The 21,949-nt window shown below is 43.9% G+C and overlaps 1 protein-coding gene across 12 annotated transcripts in view; it reads right to left on the reverse strand.

The window, feature by feature from the left end:
• The window catches only part of BCL11B (BCL11 transcription factor B), a 161,972-nt gene that overhangs the window by 136,960 nt on the left and 3,063 nt on the right, over positions 1–21,949 (reverse strand). For 7 of the 12 annotated variants that reach the window (XM_083435145.1, XM_083435152.1, XM_083435144.1 and 4 more), the window contains exon 2: positions 3,588–3,953. In XM_083435145.1, coding sequence (XP_083291271.1) covers positions 3,588–3,953 — 366 coding nt within the window. Of the gene's footprint in view, positions 1–3,587; positions 3,954–4,782; positions 4,801–6,409; positions 6,427–21,949 lie in introns of those variants that run through there. The other 5 variants (XM_083435146.1, XM_083435142.1, XM_083435147.1 and 2 more) reach the window with 3 other exon arrangements.

Here is a 21,949-nt window from a genome sequence, read left to right on the forward strand (position 1 = left end):
GCAATAGGGAAGGAAAAGTTTAAACTGCTGCAGTTCTAATAATGACACACAGAGAGACAGCAGCTGCTACTTGCCATTTTAAAAATAAGAATAAATGCAAAAATCCATTTAACACCACATCTACATATGCTTTGGCCCAGAATAAGTACGTGTGACATTTTTTTTTCTGACAGACAAACTTACAGGGCAAATTTGAGAAAGGATGAGTGACTTCATCCCATTCAGTATCACATAGCTCTTGCAAGTTTGTGGAACTATTCGGCATCCCAGCCAAGGCGCATGACATGTTACCATGCGACAGCTACAATCAGTGATGTCATGGCTTGGCTGGGTCCTATAACCGAGACCCGCCCCCCCCCCAAAAAAAAATCTACGCTAGGTATTTTGAAATGTGTGCTAACTTAATGAGTGTAATGTCTTTTGCCTATATTTTTTCCAGTGTATAGTTTATTTGGCTTCTGATAATCATGGGAAGGGACAAACTGCTCTGCACAGCACTGTAGTATACGTCTCTAACCATACGCAACTCCGCCTAGAATCACAGAAGCATAGAGTTGGAAGGGACCTTCAAGGGCCATTTAGTCCAACCCCCCTGCAATGCAGGAATGACCTCTACTTTCCAAGACTCCGCCAAGCATTCAAACAGGCACCTGCTTTTCTGAAAGGCTGGGACGCAATCTGGATCTGGAACGCAACTCACCATTTAGCAAAGGGAAGCACCTTAAGAGAAATTTGGGTGCTAGTTCTGCACTCTTCAAATCAGCTGCAGAAACCTGTAAGCGGATGCAACAGCTGATCTGCAATGTACAAGGGCTTGAAGTCTAAGGGCGACGGCAGGGATGTACCCAGTCATTTCAACCACTGCAAGATTAATATTACACACATGTAAAAAGTTATCCCACATATCATTCTAAGCTTAGATATGTTTTGCTATCTCCCAGGATGTCCCCTGCAGATCTGCTGCTGGCCAGTAATCCAAATCTAATATGGCAGCTTCTGTGTCCCTACATCTTACGACTTGGCTTTAGGATGCACAGCCCAGACTATGGTTCCCCCAGCCCTGGAGATACCAAGAACCAAGCTTCTTTTTTCCTTGCCATAAAATCTCAAAGCTGTAAGAAATCCAAATTCTGAGGCTGAGGCGTCAGCCCCACTCATTTCTAAAAATACCAACAACCAAAACACAAACAAACCCCAAAACCCTGACATCAGATTCTCTATTCCAGAGCTATATTCAATTCATTTCAGCTACAGAGCTGTCACAGTTAAGTTTGGACTAATTTCAGTTTGGCTTGAGACCAGGAGAGTTTTCTATGGCCGCCCAGTGCTAAAGAAAAAGAAAAAAAGTTATCCTGCATTGTGCGCAGTTCAAGGCAATTTCTTTAAGGTGCTCATCCAGGTGGATGACACAGTCCTCCTTTCTGTAATAACCCTTTAAGAAGACCAGTGGCAATCTGCGGAAGAAGTGTTGGCTGCACATGGTAAAGACAGCCTCAGGGCAGCTTTGACCTACACAACTAATTTCACCGCAACGTCCAGGCACTTTAGAAATGAAAATACACCATACTTGTCATCTTCTGGCCTCAGACCACCTCACGCTGTTTTTTCCACCCTGTACTTCGCAGAAACTCATTTCTGGGGTGAAGCATTTATAAAGGTGCTGTGGTTTTCTCTCTCTCTCTTTCGTTTCTTTGCTCCAGATTTAGGAACATATGGGGCACTTAAATATCAGAAATGGCAGAGGCCTGTTCAAGGGCTTCCAAAACCAATGAGATCAGTTCTGCCTACGCACAAGCACCTTAACACATCCAGCTTACAAGCGCACCTGTTTAGTTTTGTATTGTCCTGTCTATAAGCGCACACCTAATCCAGTTTTAAACCAATTTAACTGTGGCGGACACCTGGCAATAGTAGAGTTGCAAGGGTGGTAAGAACCTACAGGAACTACAACAAACAGGTTTCACTGCGGGGTGGCGGGGAGAACAAAGGAAGCCATTTCTTATTTGAGGTCTACACATTTCTGTTGCTCAGGTTCACGTCTTCCTCCCACCAAAGGCAACTGCCCTTCCTCACCCCCTCACATCACTGTGTATGGGCAGGGGTCAGGAAACTCAAGCCCCCAGGGGGCAAATGTTATTTTTGAATTATTATGAGCCTGTATTTACCAGCATCAGTTGTTTGTGGATTGGTTTTGCTTTCGCTTTGTGCTCATATGCTGTTGCGATTGGGGATATACAGTTAAAACTGGTGGAAATGTTGTTTGCTTATTCTTGCAATCTGCTTCGAGCTCAACGTTTTTGGGAAAGCAACATACAAATATTAAATCAAAAGGTTTTTTTAAAAAGTGACCTTCCTATGTTCACTTTCCAGCCCTCAGAATGCACACACACAAACACACACACACCCCAGTCATGTACCACACTGGTGTCCTGCTTCCCAACCTCCTCAAATGCTTTTGCCTAGCTGGGATGTGCCTCTGAGCAATGATAACGCCTCTTGTCTGAAGAACGCAGAGGGTGTGGAAAAGTCTTGCTTTTGGGTATGTAGCCTGCTGTGCAAACGTCAAGAGGTGCATCCATTGCTTTGCCCACCAATAGGATGCCCCCTAGAGAGAAAAGCCCCCCACCCCATCAAAGCCCCCCACCCCTTCTGACTTGCTGTCCTGCGTAGACAAAGAGGGTGAATCTACATTTGTGGTCAAGATGAGCTTAGCAGAAAAGCTAGCCAAGACATTTTCTTTACCTAGTCCAGACATCAGGCTGCCTTGGGAAAGTGGGTTGATATTTATCTCTAAGGGTGTTTAACCATCCAGAAAGCCTACCTCAACCATTTTTCTCCTGTTTTCTAGTTAATGGAGGTGCTACCTTCATCTGGAAGCTACGTGCTTTACAGCTCAAAGAAGAAATCTGCATTTATTAACGTCTCTGAAACTCTGGCGTTGCGTTTTGTCCAGGTGAGACCTTTCCAAAGCCAAGTTTTCTAAGTGAGGCTTTCAGCATTATCGCCAAGCAGATTGTCTTCCAGTTGTGAACTATGGGGCAGGCCGATACCTGTCGCGGATGGGAGTAGGGGAGAGGTAGCCGGCCTTTCCTAACCCCTTACCCATGTAGCACCAGTGCTTTTTTCCAGGGGGTACTCAATGGTATGCAGTACCTCTTTTCCTGTTGTTAAAAAGTGCGGCACTTACTCTAACAAAATCGTGGTGAGTTTTCTAGAGAGAGAAAAAGCATTGAGTATCACAGTTGCCAAATGAGGGCTCAGAACCCTGCCACCTTGATGCCCATCATGGCCTATGCTAGTAGCCATCCCTCACAAAAATCAGATTGGCAAAGGGCCCTCTACTGCCCATGGAACGAAATCTTATTTAGATCAGGTTCCATAGAAGCCTGAAAAGAAATGGGTTCTCGAAAGCATGGGGCAGACGTTTGATCCCCACCCCACCCCTGGCTACTACAGAAGCCTTAAGAATTACCGGGACTTTCCACAAGTCTCTCTCTCTCTCTCTGGAAAAGGAGAGGATGGTTGTTAGGACAGTGGTGGAAGACCATACATGACTTAATGTATAAAAACAACAAAACATGCTGTACCTGCAACGTTCTCCAGCTTGGGGCAAATTCCTTTAGGCGTGAGAAGACGGTCTTCTTCGTCGGGCGTGACTTGGATCCCGATTTCCACCGGCTCTGACACTTTCCTGAGCTCGGAGCGTGATGATGGGGGAGGGCTGCTCTTATCCAGGTTCTTCTCGTAGCAGGAACCACCAATGCCATTGCACTGCTTCCTCTTGTGCTCTATAAAAACCAAGATGTCTCCCAGGGGGAAGTTCATCTGACACTGTCCACAAGTTAATAGGTCGGGGTCTGCTCCACCCGTCGCAAGGCCGAGCCCAACCGGATCTCCTATCGCTAGGGTCTCATCCTCGTGGGCAATGGCGGTTTCCACATGGTCAGCCTCTGCTTTAAGTGGGTAAGCAAAAAAGAAAAAGAAAAGAGAAAGTGAGGGTCAGCGGAAAAGGGAGAAAAAAGAACTGAGGGCAATTTTGTTTATACATTCTTATAGCCTGACTTAGAACAGGGTTGTCTTAAAACCCAGAGGTTACCTTTTTAAATATAATAATAATAATAATAATAATAATAATAATAATAATAAATCTATACCCCACCCATCTGGGTATCCCCAGCCACTCTGGGCAGCTCCCAATAGAATATTAAAAATACAATACAGCATTAAACATTAAAAACTTCCAACAGGGCTGCTTTCAGATGTCTTTTAAAAGCAAGGTAGTTGCTTATTTCCTTGACATCTGATGGGACGGCGTTCCACAGGGCAGGCGCCACTACTGAAAAGGCCCTCTCCCTGGTTCCCTGTAACCTCACTTCTTCCAGTGAGGGAACCACCAAAAGGCCCTCAGCGCTGGATCTCAGTGTCCGGGCTGAACGATGGGGGAAGAGACACTCCTTCAAGTATACAGGACCGAGGCCATTTATATATATTTATATTCCCCACCCTGCTTGTCTCTCCTCAAATGATTTAAATGTGTTTTGCAACCGAGTCTGTCTGCAGAGCAAAATAACAGGCAGGTCTGATGTGGCTTTCCTGAATGTATCTTCAAAGAATACCCATCAGCATTGTGCTAAGAACAATAACAGCCTGTTATGATTGCCTTCGGAGCCATTAACTGATTTGATCCAAGGGATAGTGTCAACTGTTTCTATGGACTAATTAAGCAGCCCTATCCAAGTCAGCCTCAGTGTCTTCTTCTGCAAAATGGAAACAATAACTGACCTACCTGATAGGGTTGTTGCTCTCTCTCTCTCTCTCTCTCTCTCACACACACACACACACACACTTGAAAAAAATGTATTAACTAACAATCAAGGTAACATTTTGCAAGAATTGCTTCAAGGGCTTTTTTCTTAAATAGGCCTTTGTGAATAAGCCTGAGTGCCATCCTATTACTTTATGCTATACAGTTTAGGATATCTTCTTGTTCCTTCCACCCCAACCCAGACTTTGTAGGGTTGGTCTTACAAATATTGTACAGTCACAGGACTCAGCAGAAACGCCTTTTGGGTTCCAGGGGCACATTTGGAAACCTAACAAACTGCTGTGGGCTCCACAAAATACCTATTTTGCAAAAGAAAAACTGGCAGTGCTCGGAACACCCTAAAAATAAACCTCCTCCTATAACAAAACAAACACAGGCAATAAAAAAGCAATCACACACACACCCAAAAAAATTAAAGGAATCTCCCCCCCCCAAAAAAAAAGCAACAACAAAAAAAGCCCAAAATAAATTAAAAAAATTAAAATTTGCAGAAAGCAGCAGGGGAGCGAAAAGAGGAAGCTCAACGCTGCGCGCAGGGAATATAAAGCTAATAGGCTGTCAATCAGGAATAGCAACATTAAAATCTCCCCAACAACATAGAGGAGCGCAATTGCAAACGTGGTCATCTAATCTTACCCACCCAGCAACAGAGCGATGACTTGCTAGACCCCACCGCAACACATGCTCTCCATGAAGGAGAACACGCTTTGCAGAAAGAAGTAGGGGAGCCTTGTTGGGCAGCAACAAAGGACACCAAAATGCCCATGGGCACCATGTTGAGGACCATAGAGTTAGGCTGGAAAACTACTAGTGTTCAAAGCAAGCTGGACCACTGGGTCCACCTGGCGCAATATTGTCTACATGCACCAGAAGAGGCTCTCGAGGATTTCAGACGGTTGTCTCTCCCAATGCTATGAGGAGATGCCAGGGATTGAACCTGAATTTGCTCTGCATGCAGGGCAAATGTTCTGCGGCTGAGCTGCAGAGCTTCCACCTGAGGCGGCCTCCCTCTCTCCTAACAAACACCACAGGAGTTGGAGCATCTTGCGCTGAGGGAAGAAGGGGAAAGAGAAAACAGAAGAACTGCTTGAATGAGTTGCCAACTCTTCGCCCTCCAGCGACTCAGCTGAGGTGGCTTCTCCTTGTCCCAACCATCACCACAAGGCTACTCAGAGACCATCTTTCCCTGAGGGGAGGAGAATTCTGCTTTTCAAAGAGTCCCCACCACACACACACATAGCCGTGTCGCTTGTCTCCGCAGTTTTAATACATGGTTTTACTTAATCTCTATTCTTCCAATATTTCTACGTAAACCACTTCACCTGAAAAGTAGCCCAGAAATAAAATAAATATCATGGGAGGAAAGCTTTTGGTGTTAAAGCACGCAACAGTTCAACAAGATAAAAAACACTTCTAGAGCACACGGAAGGATAGGTAGAGAATGTGGGTGTCAAAATGGTCACCACACGATGGTTCCACTCCACCCTCCCTGCCAGAATGTTTATTTCAGAAATAGGGGACATGGCAATAATGTATAGATCAACATATTACGTTCAGGAGAAACTGCGATCTGTGAGGTCAAACCTCAGCACTCTTTCCTTCTTTTTGGAACGAGAACTTTGGTGATGACACAAGAACACATCCATTGCTTTCTTTAAAGATTATATTGTAGTTTAAAAAAAAAAAAAAAAGATTTTCGTGAGGAAAAATTTACTGTGTGTGCTCATCTCAACGTTACTGTACAAGACTCATTTCGTTTGCGGCCTAAAGAGAACGACAAAGCTATCGGACAAACAGAAAACCTTACATAAAAAAAAGTTTGGGCCTTTGTGTGCTCAGTTTCCAGAATGGCCAAGAAAGTTGAAGCCTCAAGAATGGCTCCCTTTCTCAATGGTGAAGAGGCAAACCCAGGGACAGTGTCTTTGCATCACGGTGGCCAGGAAAATATCGGAAACATTGCCTGAGGCAAGACTCCCCTACAAGGGCAAAACCAGCTCAGGAAACAAGTCGTTTGCCAGTATGGGCAACCTACCAACATGCAGAAGGGGGGCTTCCTGGGCTGGCTTTGAGCAGGAAGAGGCTTTCAGCACACAAACCCCACCAACCCAACGCAAGCCTGGCTGAACCACTGGGGCTACCGCCCGAAGGAGCACCAAAATCGCTTCTTGTTGTCGGCAGCTGAGCCAAAGTGGCGGTTGGCCTTATAAGAAGCAACATGTCTTGCACCCAAGCCAAGCCAAGGACGTGCTTCCTATTCTCCCTTCCCCATGTGTTCAACCTGGAGCAAGTGGGACCATCAGGCCACAACGCCGTTCCTCCTCTGCCCACACTTGGCCCAGGGTGATGTGGACCTTCTGTTGGTAGAGGTACACCAGAAATGCTTTTAATGTCCTGGTTGACAGAACTAAGGAGCCAGAACTGAGGGCCAATCCTAGGATTAAATAGGCAAAGGAGACTTTGAGTGTGTTTCCTCAGGGGTTAATTTTGCAGAGCTGTCAAGCTGTGTGGCTTCATGCAGGACTACAAAACCTAGCAGCCTGGCACATATTCTCACAGCAGCGCCCATGAGAAGTTGCCAGGAATACCTCTCCACAATTGTATCCTTGCTCACTGCAGACGGTGCATTCAAACACCGAGCTCAGCTGAGCAACACCTTCAGCACTCAGCTTGCCCACCCCTAAAGGCCAATGCTGTGCACACATCGCTGTATAATATGCTTATTATTTTATTTTTTAAAATGCTTTAGGTTACATGGTTGTTCCCATGTACAAACAGGAGGGCCTGAGGTTCTTCGTGAATTACTGGGTTCTTGGAGGTCAGTCTTTCCACCACAGGCATACAGACACCAGGCATTCAGATTCCAGATTATAGCAGATGCCAGAATGAATTTGGCTTAATTTCCTATGGAAAATATCCAGCACTATGAATACCTTCCTATTGCTGCTTTTCAAGTACATCTTTTTCAGGTATTGAAGCACTAAAAAAGTCGTACGTCTGCTCTAACCAAACTTTCTCCCATCGGATAGCAATTCTACCACACGCCATCCTCTCTTCTTCCATCTTCTCTCCCCCAAATACTTGCTGGTTTTATGGAATTTTAATATCAGGTCCTGGCAACCTCAAGTCTCCATTTTATTTATGTTACGTCGCTGGATTTGCATGCAACCCTGATGGCTGCAGAATGTGAACTTGAAAGGGCAGCTGCACTGAGCAGCAACTTTTAAAGCAGCCGGAGGGGAAATTAATAATAATAATAATAATAATGCACAGAAAAATATTGTAATTCAAAAACATACAAACATGCACTTCAGTCCAAATGAATTTGGTCAACTTACAGGTGAAGCGTAATCATGTATGTTTGGAAGTAAGTTCAATTTCAGTGAAACCGGCTGCTAAGCAAAGCCTCTTAAATATCACAAAAATTTCTTCAAGATGCTGCAAACTGCGAGGCATTTGAGGGAGAGCAATTGATTTCCAGATTCACATTCATACCATACTTTGCTTTGCCTAAAGATTCCGTAGATCCACATTTAGGAAAGTTGTCTGGAGGAAGCGCAACCTTTTTCTAGACCATCAGATCATATAAAAAGAAAATGCTCCTTTACATACTGAAATGGTGCTGGTTGACATCTCTCCATGAATTTGAATAATCAGGAGTTTGGGATGAACTAAGTTTGCATGAAAAACTAACGCATTCAAAGCTGCTAATTCACAGGCTGCCGCCCAACGAACTTTTTATTTTTATTTATATATATATATATATATATACATATATTTCCATTGCAGCCTAATTGAAAAACCACACGAAACATGGTCTTCAATCAGGCACAATTCCCATTGGCTGGCGGGGTTTTTGCTTTGAACAAAAATTTTATCATTTGGCCCGATCAATACGCAGAGAACTAACAGCATGTAAATAAAAGAGATGAGCCACTGAAGTTTTATCTGGAGATGGGAATAGTAAAGCTCTGCGGGGGGGGGGGGGGGGGACGAACGCATGGAAATACTGGCATTGGTGATTTGCTTCCGAATTTCCTGGAGATCTAAAAGCAGCAGGACAATGCAAAACATTTTGTCGTAATTCTGAACTGCAATCCCTGAACTGAATGGGAACTTTGCCCAAATATTTCCTGATTATTATTTTTTTTTTCTTAAAGCTGCTGTATCTTTTTTTATATATATTTAAAATAATAAGAGCAGCAGCAGTAGTAGTAATAATAATGAGAGAAGACTGCTTTATCTAACCCGGAGGCTAATTTCACAGGTTCAGCCAGAGAAATGGTTATTTGGAGGTCGAAAGAAACCTTAACTTCCCTTTCTGAAAAAGATTGCTAATTGGTACATGAATCATACGTATCATAAACTGCATCACTGCCCACTAAGCACATGCATTATGTAAGAAAGAGAAGCATATCACAACCTGGTGCTTATTATTTTCGCAGCACTTCAAATTAGGCCTACGCTGCCACCCCTTACAGTCGACGGAGGTGTATGAACAAGAAGCAGCCTAAGGAAGGGAAGATTCACGGGCAAAAGCTTTTGAGTTTCCTCCACTTACTTGTAGCCAAATTAATCCACTAGGTAACTCAACTCTAGGCATAATGCATGGTGTGTGAAACCCATTAATTACTTTCAGCCTCCCCCCCCAACCCCTTCCTCTAAGTTTACTTTAAAAGCAGCCGGTAGACAATGCAACGTAATTAATTTACCAATTTATTTTATGAAAAGACTCTTTGCCATCGTGAAAATGTAATCATAACCCTGGTGCTGAGGGGGAAGTGAGTGGATTTCTGTGCGAACGGTTTGTCACAATGCAAAAGGTAATTATTTAGTGCTTCTGTTCCCTTTAATGATCTAACATTGAGCAATACTGTTTATATTGAAGAGAGCTTGCACCTTTAATTACCAATTACATATACATAATTTTAGAGCCAAAAGGGAAAGAAAGAAACGGAGGTGAGGGGGGGGGGGAATACGAGTGCTGTGAAAAGACTCCTTTAGACAACATATGCACCGTTTCTAGAAAAGAATTCCTATTAGGTGGGAGCAGAGTGTCAAAATATTAAAACACGCACGCACAAAAGGAGAGATAAAGGTAAAAGAACTGGAAGAGGCAAAGTAAGCAGCACAGCTGAACAGAGCCAAGGTATGTAAAGAAACAGGAGCTGTAGCACAGGATCCAAAAACACCTTTTGGCATTTACTATAGCCATCCTGCTCTGCTTCGAAGTTAAGATAGGCTCTTGGAATTAGAGTATTCGGGCTACGCACATTAGGCTGGTGTCGCTGTTGTTGTTTTAAAGTGCGGGGGGGGGGGGAGAGAGAGGATCATTTATTATCTTTTTGATAAAGGAGATTTTTTTTCCCCGCTCCAGGAAAAGAAGAGAGCAGGAAAACTGCAAGATTTGCTAAGCTTCCCATGACTCTGTCAATGTAGAAATTCCAAAATCTCCTTCAGTTGTCAGCAACTTGAATTGTTCACTTTCCCCCCTTTTCATTTCTCTAACTAATCGTTTAAGCACCCACAGAAGGATTATTATAATAATAAAATAAAATAAAACCTCGCACAGTTCTCCCGTTTTGCAAGATGGTCCGGGAATCGAAAGTTATTAAGCTTGCCATTTCCTACGGTTTATCTGCCCAACTTGGCATCTTGCATTACGATGGTCTCAGTAGCATTTGACCGTAATTAGTTAAGTCCGCATGTGCCCATTCATGAGAAATCTTCTCCTCTCCCTCTGCCCCCACCATCAAAGCAGTCTGCAATAGCTTTTTTTTTAAATAATAATAATAATCTGGTATCCTTTTCATTCTTTGGCAGTCTTAACATTTTAGGAAATCAGCTTTACACTCCCTGAACTAACCCCCCCCCCCAAACCAAAGCCCTCCTGAATGATCATCATCAATTTCAAAGGAATCAAGAAAAGTGTAGTTATTTTTTTGAAGTTATTTAAATTACAATCGGAATTAAAGTAACTCATTTAAGAAGGTCAAGCTTATCAGCTAGATTGTGATATGCATTATCTGTTAACCGCAACCAATAGCCTGCTTACTCTAGAGCAGGTCTATTAACTTTGACGGGATTGCCCCAGAGTAAACAGAGCCTGGTAGGCTAGAGCTCTCCTCCATTGCTAAATAACCTGCCATAAAAAATATAAAAATATCCAAAAACCTGATCACCTATCCATGGCCAAAGGTGAGGAGAACCTCTGTTTCGTAATTAGGTCTGAACAATGCTCTTTTCTTTCCTTCAAAAATGCTGCCCTCGCTTAGTGATGTTAACACATCCACTGTGGACATCTTAGGGGGCATGATCCACAAGATACAGCTCCCAAGACACTGGGATTCACATTCATGGGGTTGGCGCAAGAGCAGAAATTAATAGTTCGTACCCAAAGCCAGTATAGGTCCAAGCCGAACTCTACATTATGCTCAGGGGCCATAATAACATAAGGCCCCAACTGTTTCAGATTTAAGCCTAGCTTCTCCTCAGCCATGTTCCTGAATTTCAAAGGTTACAGGGGTTTGGAAAACTTTGCTCTCTCCGTCATCTATTTTGGAAAGGGATGGAGGGAGAAGAATAACTCCAGATTCTCCTTCAAACAAGAAGGGAGGGTTTGAGGCAGCTGATTTCAGCCCCAAAGAAGGAATCAAACATCTGAGCTCGCTCTGCCTGAATGCATCTTCCAAGGGCCGTTCTCCAAAACTGTCCTCAAGGCCTAGGTCTAGCACACATCAGTCTCAGCTAGTGCGGCCAATGGTCAGAGATGGTGAGTCCAGCAACATCTATCTGGCTGGGCAAAGCTGATTTAATGCTTTGCTTTGGGCATGAGCAAAGAAACCCTCAGCGCTACATGAAAAATCACATGGATTTCAACTGCTGTGGACATCAAATCGAGCTCCTGAGAACCGATTCACATATTGTTGTTGCCACCCAACCCTACAGTCAAGAGGAAGCTGTAAGCTAATCCCAGCTCCTCAACGAGAGCATACCTTGCAGAATGCACATCACATTCTTATTATCTTTTTAAAATGCAATATGTGAAGTGGTCCCTTTTGAGGTCATGCGTCATTTCAAAATATCCAAATTGTATTCATGTGGCAGAAATGTAAATGAAAGGAGGGGGGTGGAAGAGATGGCTGTACGCTCTCTCCCCTTTTCTAATCTTATCAATCCAGAGCGTAAGCCAGCAAAGATGATTATTTGGTTTTTTTTTAAGGAGGGGAAAGAATAGTGGATTGTATCAGGGGCCAATGTCTCGCTGCCTCCCAAGGTTCTTGCCTACATGCAGGTTCTGCACGACACCAGAAAGATGTTCAAGCCCAGGAGCCTATGGAAATAATGTTGTTGCTGCTGCTGCCGCTGCTGCTATTTATCTGCAGAGGTGCTAGCGGGTGCTACAATTGCCATGGGTACTGTAAGGTTGGTTACCATGTAAATCTCTTCACAAACCCAGATGAGCAGACTGCAGATTAACCAGATCTGACTGCGTTTTGTAATGATGAACTGATGAATCATGCAGCACTTGCCAGCTGCACCCCTCTACAGGGAAATCCTAACTTCAAAGAGTCTCCCCGCTTCTGCCCCCCGTGAGGATCTTCCAGCACTCCCAAGATCTGGGCGCAGCAGCTGGGAGAATTCTGAATATTGGTTGTGTGAAGAACATTCGGAAGCCTTACCCAGCTGCCCACTGGAGGAAGCACATTTGCCTTTAAGATGCTACCCATAAAACCATCTTTTTTAGATGGTGCTGTGTGTCCATCAGCACTTACTTCACGCGTGTACACACGCATGCAGTCTGCAAGTGAGAAGATAACTTGGATCACTCAGCGACCGTTTTAAAGATGCCGCAGCTTAAAAGAACACAGTTGGTCAAAACCTTTGCCTGCCCAACCATCCCACCTGTACCAATATTTAGCCTGGAAATCCTTTTCAAACCGAAAATTTAATTATGATAGAGATTTCATGTCTACATTTCACCAATAACACAGCCCTGGACACTCCGGGCAGTATATAAATTCAATAAATTATTATTATTATCATTATTATTATTTATTAAGGAGCCAAGGTGTGTTGTTGTTGTTTTGCATTGATTTCCACACAAAAAATAATAAACCCAAAAGAAAGGTGATGCCACTGACACACATGAGAAACAGTAACTCAATTCCAATGTAGTGAAATGGTTGGCCAAGACTATTAATCGCAGAGGAAGATGCCTTATACCTTGAGACCACTGGTCCATCTAAATCAGTATTTTCTACACGGACTGGCAGTGGTTTTCCAGGGTTTCAGACAGGGGACACTGCCAACCGTACCTGCAGATGCCGAGGATTAAATGTGGGGTCTTCTGTGCGCAAAAACAGGGGTTCTACCGTGGAGCTGTGGCCCTTTCTGCTGGTCATGGACAGAATGAAGCAGGTGTCCTGGCAGCTCCACAAAGTCCTATCAGCCTGCAAATAATGGCCCACAGCAACCTTATAAAAGAGCCAATTGCCTAATCACGGACAGAAACAGCCACGTCCGGAGGTATCTGTGGGCTACCCATTCTTTTGTCGGCTGGAAACTTTTATGTCCCGATTTGAAAGGCAGTAAGGATATAATGAATACATAGAACATGCATATTTGGTTTTACTTCAGCGTTCTATCTTGCATTAACGACACACGCAACTGGCAGAAATCTGATACCCAAGAGCCTCAAATGCACTATTTGACAATAAAAAAAACAGTGCCGCCCCCGAGAAGGGAAAAGGCAATTCAGCCTCCGTGGCTTTTCCCGTTCTTTAAGCTTGCCACTGAAGCTGTGTCACGAAAAGTGACAACCGCTCCTAGATTTGCACGTGGCCCCAAGGAAAAGGGAGTCTGCTCTCGGTACACACCACCAACACGATGATCTGATATTGTTTTGTAAAGATGACTGGCCAGCCTTCAGGTGTTGCCAGATTCTGCTCACTATGGAAAGCAGAGGAGCTTGGAGTTCCCCCATTGAAACGTCTGCAAATGGCACGGGCGGCTGTTGAGTTTCAGCACTCCTCTGCAAACCTGCAAGCCAGACACCTTTCACGGAACTAGTCTGTTATCTTAGAAAACAAAGTTTAACCCCACCAATGTAGATGAAATGTAGGAATGTAGGGCAAAAAGCTCTGAATAACAGGAGGGGGGAACCATAGTGGTTATAAGGCGGGGGGAGTAGGGGACGAAGTGAAAGGAGGTAAAAAATAATATGCCCAGCATATTCCAGCAGAAACCAAAAACCTTGCAGCAGAACTGAAGTCCGGTGATTTCGCAAAGGCCACTTAAAAGTGGCATGGGGCAGTGGTCACTTCCAGCCTCTGGAATGTCCAGCATGACAACCCCCCCCCCCCGATCCCGCTTCCCTAAATTTCTACCCCAAGACATGCCTCTGCACTTATTTAAATCAAAGGCTACATGCATGCAATGTTAATGGAACAAAAGGTGATGTACGTTTTGCTAAATAAACTAGTGGCTCGAGGTGCAGAAAGGGGAGGAAGAAAAAAGATTTATTGCAATTGGGAGGCTAAAATGCATAGGTTCTTGTATAGACCACGAAAGCGGTAAATCTTCACAGATAAATCAGGGATTGAGATGATGTGATACAAAAGCTCCCTTTGTTCCTGCGTGAATAGATTTGTTTTAGTTAAAACTGAAATAGAAAAAGGAGAGGGGGGAGGAAATAGATACTTCAACGAGGAGTGGAGAAGTCTGCACAGGGAATTTCTATACTTTTGGCTATACTAGAACAGGCTGCCTGAATTATAGATTCTTAGCAATGTATGAAGAAAACAAAACAAAACTGCCCAAATGAGGGGGGAAATCAATGCATTTGATTTCTGCTGTGGATTGAAACCCGGGTGGAACCTGAGTCAAGTTCCTTTCTCAACAAGGGGATTGTAAATCACCTTGCACGGCTCACACCCAAACTCTGAGCCATTTTTCAAGATTCACAGAAGCCAGGGTGTTCCAACACCCAGCGGATTTTGTGGGTTCATTCCAGGCTCGTAAAACACACACACACACACAAAGTGGAGGAACTTTCTGTATACAATCACTCCCCATTCATTCCTCCTGCATCACGGCAAGCACACACTGCCCCCAACAAGCAGCACACAAGCATCATTAGCTCCTTCATAAAAGGAAATTTATTATTTGCACCGAGACAAAGGTCTCGCAAACGTATAAAATAAAATAAAATGACTAAGGCAGGTACGACGAATGCCATACAGCGAACCGCTATGTCGCTTTTGCTAGAAAATGATTATATTCTTATAATGTCGCTACCACGGTTGCTACCCACCTCCTCTGTCTCCCTCCCTGGTACATGAGTACATTGCATGAAGTGTTTGCTTCTTTCATTTACAGTATTTGCAAAAAAAAAAAAAAAAAGCACATTAGACATTGTTAATATATATCCCTTGGGAAGAACAAGGAGAGGGGATTCCTACCGTTTAAGAACCCCCTGTATAAAGACTTAGTTGGCAGTTTGCTTCTTTTTTTTATTCCAAGGAATGGTGGAACAGGGAGAATATCTAACTGATGTCGAGAGGCAACTTACTGTGAATACACAACCGCCTCCGAGGCTGATAGCCGAGGGTGGAAAGGGATTGCTTAGGGACTGCATGAGGACATTTTATGAAAGTAAATAAGCAGGGAAGGAGGAAGGTGTCACTATAACAGCCTCTGGGAGCATGGCACATTTATCAGTAATGCCCGCTCTGTGCGAACACTGGCTTCCCCTCATCTTGTTATGAAGATATATGCGGACATCTCTGCGCACTTCTCATGCGCCCATGTTCCATGTGCTTCGGTCCCAGCAAAGTCCCAGGCAGGCGTAACTGGATGCAGAACAGCACTGCAAGGTTTCTCCCCGCACAAGGCCCGTCAAAATGGATGGAAGCAGCCCTAGCTCTTCATCTTTGTATCTGCACTATGACGACTATATAATAGCTTCCATGGTGGTTTTTCTAGCCAGGCTAAATTTCAAGGTATGTCTGCATGCAGCCCCAAAATGTCCCCGAGGCTGCAATTCAGTGCAAACGTACCTGAGAGTAAGACACCCCTGAATGCAATGAAACTTGCTTCTGAGTAAACATAGAGGGGGAAGGTGGTCGTTTATTTCTGCCCCCAGCCCAACTTTATCCATCTCTTCAACTTCATTGGGATTCAATGAGCAACAAGCAAACGAGGAGTTGGAATATTATTTCAGCAAAAGAAAGCAGTTTGAAGACAGCAACCATCTTCATAAGAGATGCTTTAAATAGCGCCAAATGGCAGATTAAGTTCTTTGATTAAGAACTGCTGCCCTTGGTTCTTATCATTTAAAAAATGCGAAAAGTTTTAAAGTTCTGGGAGTGATGCAAGTTGTTACTGGCAAAGTTGGAGGTGGCTATTTTGTTTATTTTACAATAAAAGGTGAGGGGAAAGGGGGGAGCTTCCTGGTCACTTCGTTTTCCAGGTTAGTAAAAATCAGCTGCCCGCTGTCTCTATGCTTCCAACAAACAGCAAAGCCTAAATGAAGGGAGGAACCTTCAGATTCATTGCAACCTCATTCTCCCCCCTCCCACCCCACTCACCTCCGTCTAGTTCAGAGTGAAGGCTTTTCCTATAGTGGGTGACAGCCCTACTCTTTTGTCTGACCCAATTTATTTCTCTTTCAAGTTCAAATGAAGCCCTCTCCTCTGTCAGCAGAGAAGAACGTCTACCCACAGACTGTGTCCTAACATGAGAAAGAAATCTGCGGAACAGGGAACAATGCCACAACCTGACAAACTTCTTCGCAAGCATTCCCTCCTGGCATTCCCAGATTTTCCCCCCTTCATAACCCACTAAGCTGCATATACATTTGACAAGGAAGCGTCCCAATGACGTTTACGTAAGCAAGGTGTGTGTGCAAGCTGGGGGGGAACACTCAAAAGGGGAGCGCGCACGCATTTCTACACACGCCAAACGAGAGAGAAAACTTTTGTACGTTCCAGGTGGGCTTCTCTCTATTTCTGCGTGGAAAATACCTACGCCGTTGTTCCAAGAGAGGCAGAGCAATTAAAAGTAAGGCAACTTGCTCAGGTGGATTTTTCTGACCACAAATAAAATCAGGCATCGGCCAAAGGCTATGTCCCTTCACAGCTGTACACAACGTTAACAACTGCACGTAACGTTTAGTACATAAACGTTCATTACTATTCGGATCTCTCGCTGCACACTGAAACGCTTTTGCATGTGGCAGGAAAACGCATGCTATGTGTGATACCGATTTTCGCAAGAATACCCTGTGCTGCTACACAGGTCTTTGAAGCATCTGGTTCCATTAGGCACTCAATATTATGAACTATATGCATATGTATTATTCTGTTAACTAGTCTCCTGTTGAATTTGTGCACACACGCATTCATTCACAGAGGAGAGGCATGATATGTCTGAACTAGTACGCATTGCCTCCCCCTTTTGAATGCATAGCTTCTTTGCTGGATTTCCTCAAAGATTTCGTTCAACCGGCCCTTTATCAATCCCATTCACGATACTCATATTTATCAGTCCCACTGTAATAATGTCTTGAGGCTCAGGGAGTGCGCAACACCTAAACTTACCCAGAAGATTTAATCACAGCATGCATGTGCATTTTAAGTGCAGAATCCTCCCCTTTGCTCTCGGCTAGTCAAACAACTCAAAAACTGGGAAGGCGAAAAGATGAGGAGTTGACAGTGAAAGACACCGTTAAAAACTAATTTTAATTAAAAGACATCTATCTTGCTGGAGCTGCTTAATCAGTCATAATTTGCTTAGAAAATAGATTTATCTAACTTGCAATCTCTCTCATCTTGTACCATATAGATCTCGGCATGAAAATCAATACCACAACTTTACACCTAAAACATTTTGCAGCAATGGGAACCGGCTCACTTGTGCCTTTTTACATTTCCTCGCCTCCTCCACGGGTGCTGGGAAACCCAAATTTCTCCAAGAGACAGGCTACGAGCGCCCCCTAGCCGCCGAGGCAAGCCACTGAGCGCCAAGCCGCCACAAATGTGACTTGCAATTCAGCTGAAAAGCTAGCAAAGTTTATTTTGGAAAGTACTTTGTATCAACAAACAAGAGTGTGCAGGGCGATCTAGACAGGAAATGTAAAGTGAAAAGAAAAGCCTTGCGCTCGATGTGCTAAACCAATAGATCAAGCTCCAGGCACACTGAGCTCTGATAAAGGAGGCAGAATGGGTGCCAACGGGAACCAGTGGCATCTTTTGGCCTCTTCCCCACCTGGACCACAATCATTCAGATCATCATTTGTGTTCTGTGTACTAGAGGACTGTCTTTTGTTCAACACACACACACACATACACACGGCACAATAAATTTGATGCTAAATAAGGACACAGACATTCACTCCAATGCAAGCCTTGCTAATAAGGAACGTTGGGGAGAAAAAGATCTTCAGCCATGCTTACTAAAATGCTTCAATAAGCTTGACAAAATAGCCTCCTCTGTGTTTGCCTTCCAATGAAAAGCAAATCTGTTTCTTATTCCATCATCCATTCACAAAGCTGTTTCTTATCAAACAACTCAAAGGCAGCATGGGAAGAGTGGACAGAATGTTTGGAAGTATTCAAAACGAGAGAAGAGCCTATCTTTTTGAATTCTGCAGTTTTTAAGTTTAATGTAACATGTGCAACCTGACGATGTGCAGCTCAGACGCAGCTAATGGAGAACACAATATTTTCAATAACTCAAGCTTGCAACACCTGCTAACAACATGCATGTGTTACAGCCCTACAGGTACGCCCAAAAAAATCCAAGCATCCCTGCAATTTCCTTCCTGGCTAATTGTGTTAGTTACATCTATGTGCCGTTTTCTTTGCTGTGTCTGTTAGTTTTCTTGCTCATCTTTGAACGACAGGAATTATTCCACAAAAGGGAAACAGGATAATAATGGAATAAATAAATAAAGGGTGTTTTCTCTCAGCTATAGGGACACAATGCAAATGGACAGGGTCAAATCAGGAAGCAAATAACTTGCTGAACAGGGACTTCAAATCTGATTTTTTTAAAAAAATTAATTTTAAATTGTACAGGGATTATTTTATGTTTTTCTCCTTTCAGCCCTCTCCCCACCACAAGAACTTTCTTCAGGAGGGTTCAACCATATATATATTTTTAATAATGAAGGTCATTTTGCTGGCAGAAGGTGACTTAAGACTCCGTTTCAACAATTCCTCCCATTCCTAAAATTCACAACTAGTGCTCACATCTCACTGTTGAAGCAGTTAAAACCTGTCGCAGATGTCCGGCCAACATTATCATCTGTCATTCAGAACAGTCCTAGAACATCTCTTGTCGGGATTTTTACATAAGAGATGTCATTTTCGTATTATACAACTTCGCTGTATTTTTCACAGTCAACCATCACTAGAGACGTACCCAAATTTGCTCATTCCATTATTGAGATATATTTGGGGTGGGGAACTTAAGTCTCAGGAATGATAGGTGCCTCTCTCAGAATTGCAAAAATAGCATACTATGGCAATAAAGTCAGTTATTGTATATAATAACAAAACCCTCGCCTGATCTGAAATGAATCTGGATTGTACCCTTCCAGCTGCAAATCCTATGCTTACCTACTCAAAACTAAACCCCAATGAACTCAGCAGTGCTTTCTTCTGAGTAAACATGAATAGGACCAGGCTGTAAATATTCCCCCAACCCACCCAGCTTTCTCACGCTCACTTTCTACTTGTTTGCCATTCAGGATAGCAGTTTTTCTTTCAACACCCCACAGGGACTAAAATCTAATAAACTCCAATGAAGAGGGTTAGAATTAAACCCATTTGCCAGCCTGCTCCTCCACTTAGCACTATACCCTCAAATGCAATGCCATTTCCTTGACAAGCTGCTCCATCAAACAGCTGCGGACCTCAGAATCTCACTCCAGATTCCTTCAGCAAAAAGAGGTGCAGGTATATTTGCATGTATGTGCGGAGGAGAGTTGCCGTGCTAAGTTAATTCTTTCTTTATTTGGCCCTTCTCGTCAAACTTCTCTTCCAAACAGGCTCCCCTTTTAATAATGTATAACTGTTTCCTAGAAACTGGTCCAGCCACTTTCATGGTGAAACCACCTCTGTCTCTCTCTAGCTCAAACATCCAGTTGCTTTTTCCTGATTCCTGCCACCACCCCACCCGGGCTGCCCATCGCACATCTAGGCACACCAAATACACACGATTTATGCCCATCTATCGTCTTCCCTTTTGCCTTAACCTTAGTTTAAGAGACCTCAGACAGTCCTGTTGTTAAGTCCTTTCCAGATGGGAGGATGAATAGGGGAACAGAGAAAAAGACCTGGCTATGGTTTTTCTCCACACTGTGCAGGCAGATGTTTAAAGGTATCCTTCCATTATACTTAACACCCACCTGGTACCCAATTCCAAATTACATATACTTCCCCCCCCCCAAAAAAAAATCACAGTGGGGGAGTTAGTGGGAAAGAGCTGGAAATCAGGAAGAATCCCACCTGACTAACCTCACGCCAATTAAAATTTGGAACATTTGCAAACATGCCTTTTTCCTTTTTCTATTATCTCCACACGATACTGTCTGCCTTACCTTTTTCTGGCTCACATACATTACATACACACAATCTCAAACAAGCAAAGTCCCCCATGCAAACTACACAGCGGGGGGGGGGGGGTAATAGAGTTACATGAAATAATCTGGATTTTGGTTTTTTTAAAGAGAGAGAGAGAGAGAGAGAGAGAGTGAATCAACAACTCCCTCCTTAACCTCTCCCCAATGTTACAATCCGGCTAGGTTTTCTTAATGGGGAAAAAGAAAGAGAAAAATGCAGTTTGGTCGAAAGGTGTTAACAGGTTTGGTGTGTTATTTCGGAAAAATTAAAAAGTAGAAAAGAAAATCCACTCTCCCCCCCCCCCCATGGTTCGGCAAGCACCGTCAAACTCCCCGGTTGCAAAACAGTGTTCAAAACCAACCAACGCATCTTCATTGGTGCTGTTGCAGCTGGTTAATAAAGGGGTTTTTTGTTGTTGTTTTTAGAGGGGGTGGCAAGAAAGGGTTGTTGGTTTTTTGAGGGGGGAGAGGAGAGGAGAGGAGAGGAGAGGAAGGAAAAGAAGAAGAAAATAAAAGTGGAGAGAGGGGAAAAATAAAATTCGCAAGCCAAGCACCGTCCAAGGTCGAACGGCTGCATTCGCCAATCAATATAATTCCGATGTATTGTTACAAACAACAATTTTTATCAGCTGTAACAAAGGAGAGGAAAGAGAGAGAGAGAGAGAGAGCGCTGTCACCAAATGCTGCTGGCAGATGGCTGCTAGTCTTAGGCTTTCAAGGGGGAGGGGAGACGCCGGGCTATATATATATATATATATATATTTAAATTTTTAAGAAATATAACATACATATTCTATTATTCTCGCTCTGCGCCCCCCCCCCCTCCATCCTCTCCGGCTCGGCCCCCTTCCCTCTTGCTTCTTTCTCTCCCCCTCTCTCTCTCTCACTGCGCCCCCCCCCCCTTCTCCGCTCGCCCGGCTCCACACGCGCAACGGCTGCTTTGCAAAAGCCAAGCGTGCAAAGGGAGCTGTTCTTTTTGGCGTTATGTTTGGGGCTGTGATTTTTCTCCTTTTTTTCTCCCTCCCTCCGCGCCACCCCCACCACCCCATTAACAGGAACAGAGGCCGATTTCCTTCCCTTGCATTATTCTTATTTTTTAAATTCTGAAACTAGCCTCCAAAATAAAATAAAAAATGATTATTATTGATCATCCAGGTCAGAGGAGCAAAATGCACATCCCTGCTGCCTGCAAACCTTCAAGGCGCAACCTTTAGGTGTGCTGGGTTTCCATTGCATTTCAGTGTTGGAAATAGCGGAGTGGGCAGAAGCGAAATAAAGAGGAGCAGAGTTTGGGTGCTTTGTTTTTGTCCTTCATTATTAGCAGGGCAGGAGATGTTTGCAAAGCGAAGCTGCTACTAAGGAAGACTGACACCACCCACCCCGGATCTGGACTCCTATACAGGCAACTCTGGGCCTGGATTCCCCCCAACACCACTACCATACACAACACATACACCACCCTCGCCTCCTGAGAAAGGAACACCTCGTTCTAGATCGCT

Source organism: Podarcis tiliguerta (genome assembly GCF_965153285.1).
Source record: "Podarcis tiliguerta genome assembly, chromosome: 1".
NCBI lineage: Eukaryota > Metazoa > Chordata > Lepidosauria > Squamata > Lacertidae > Podarcis > Podarcis tiliguerta.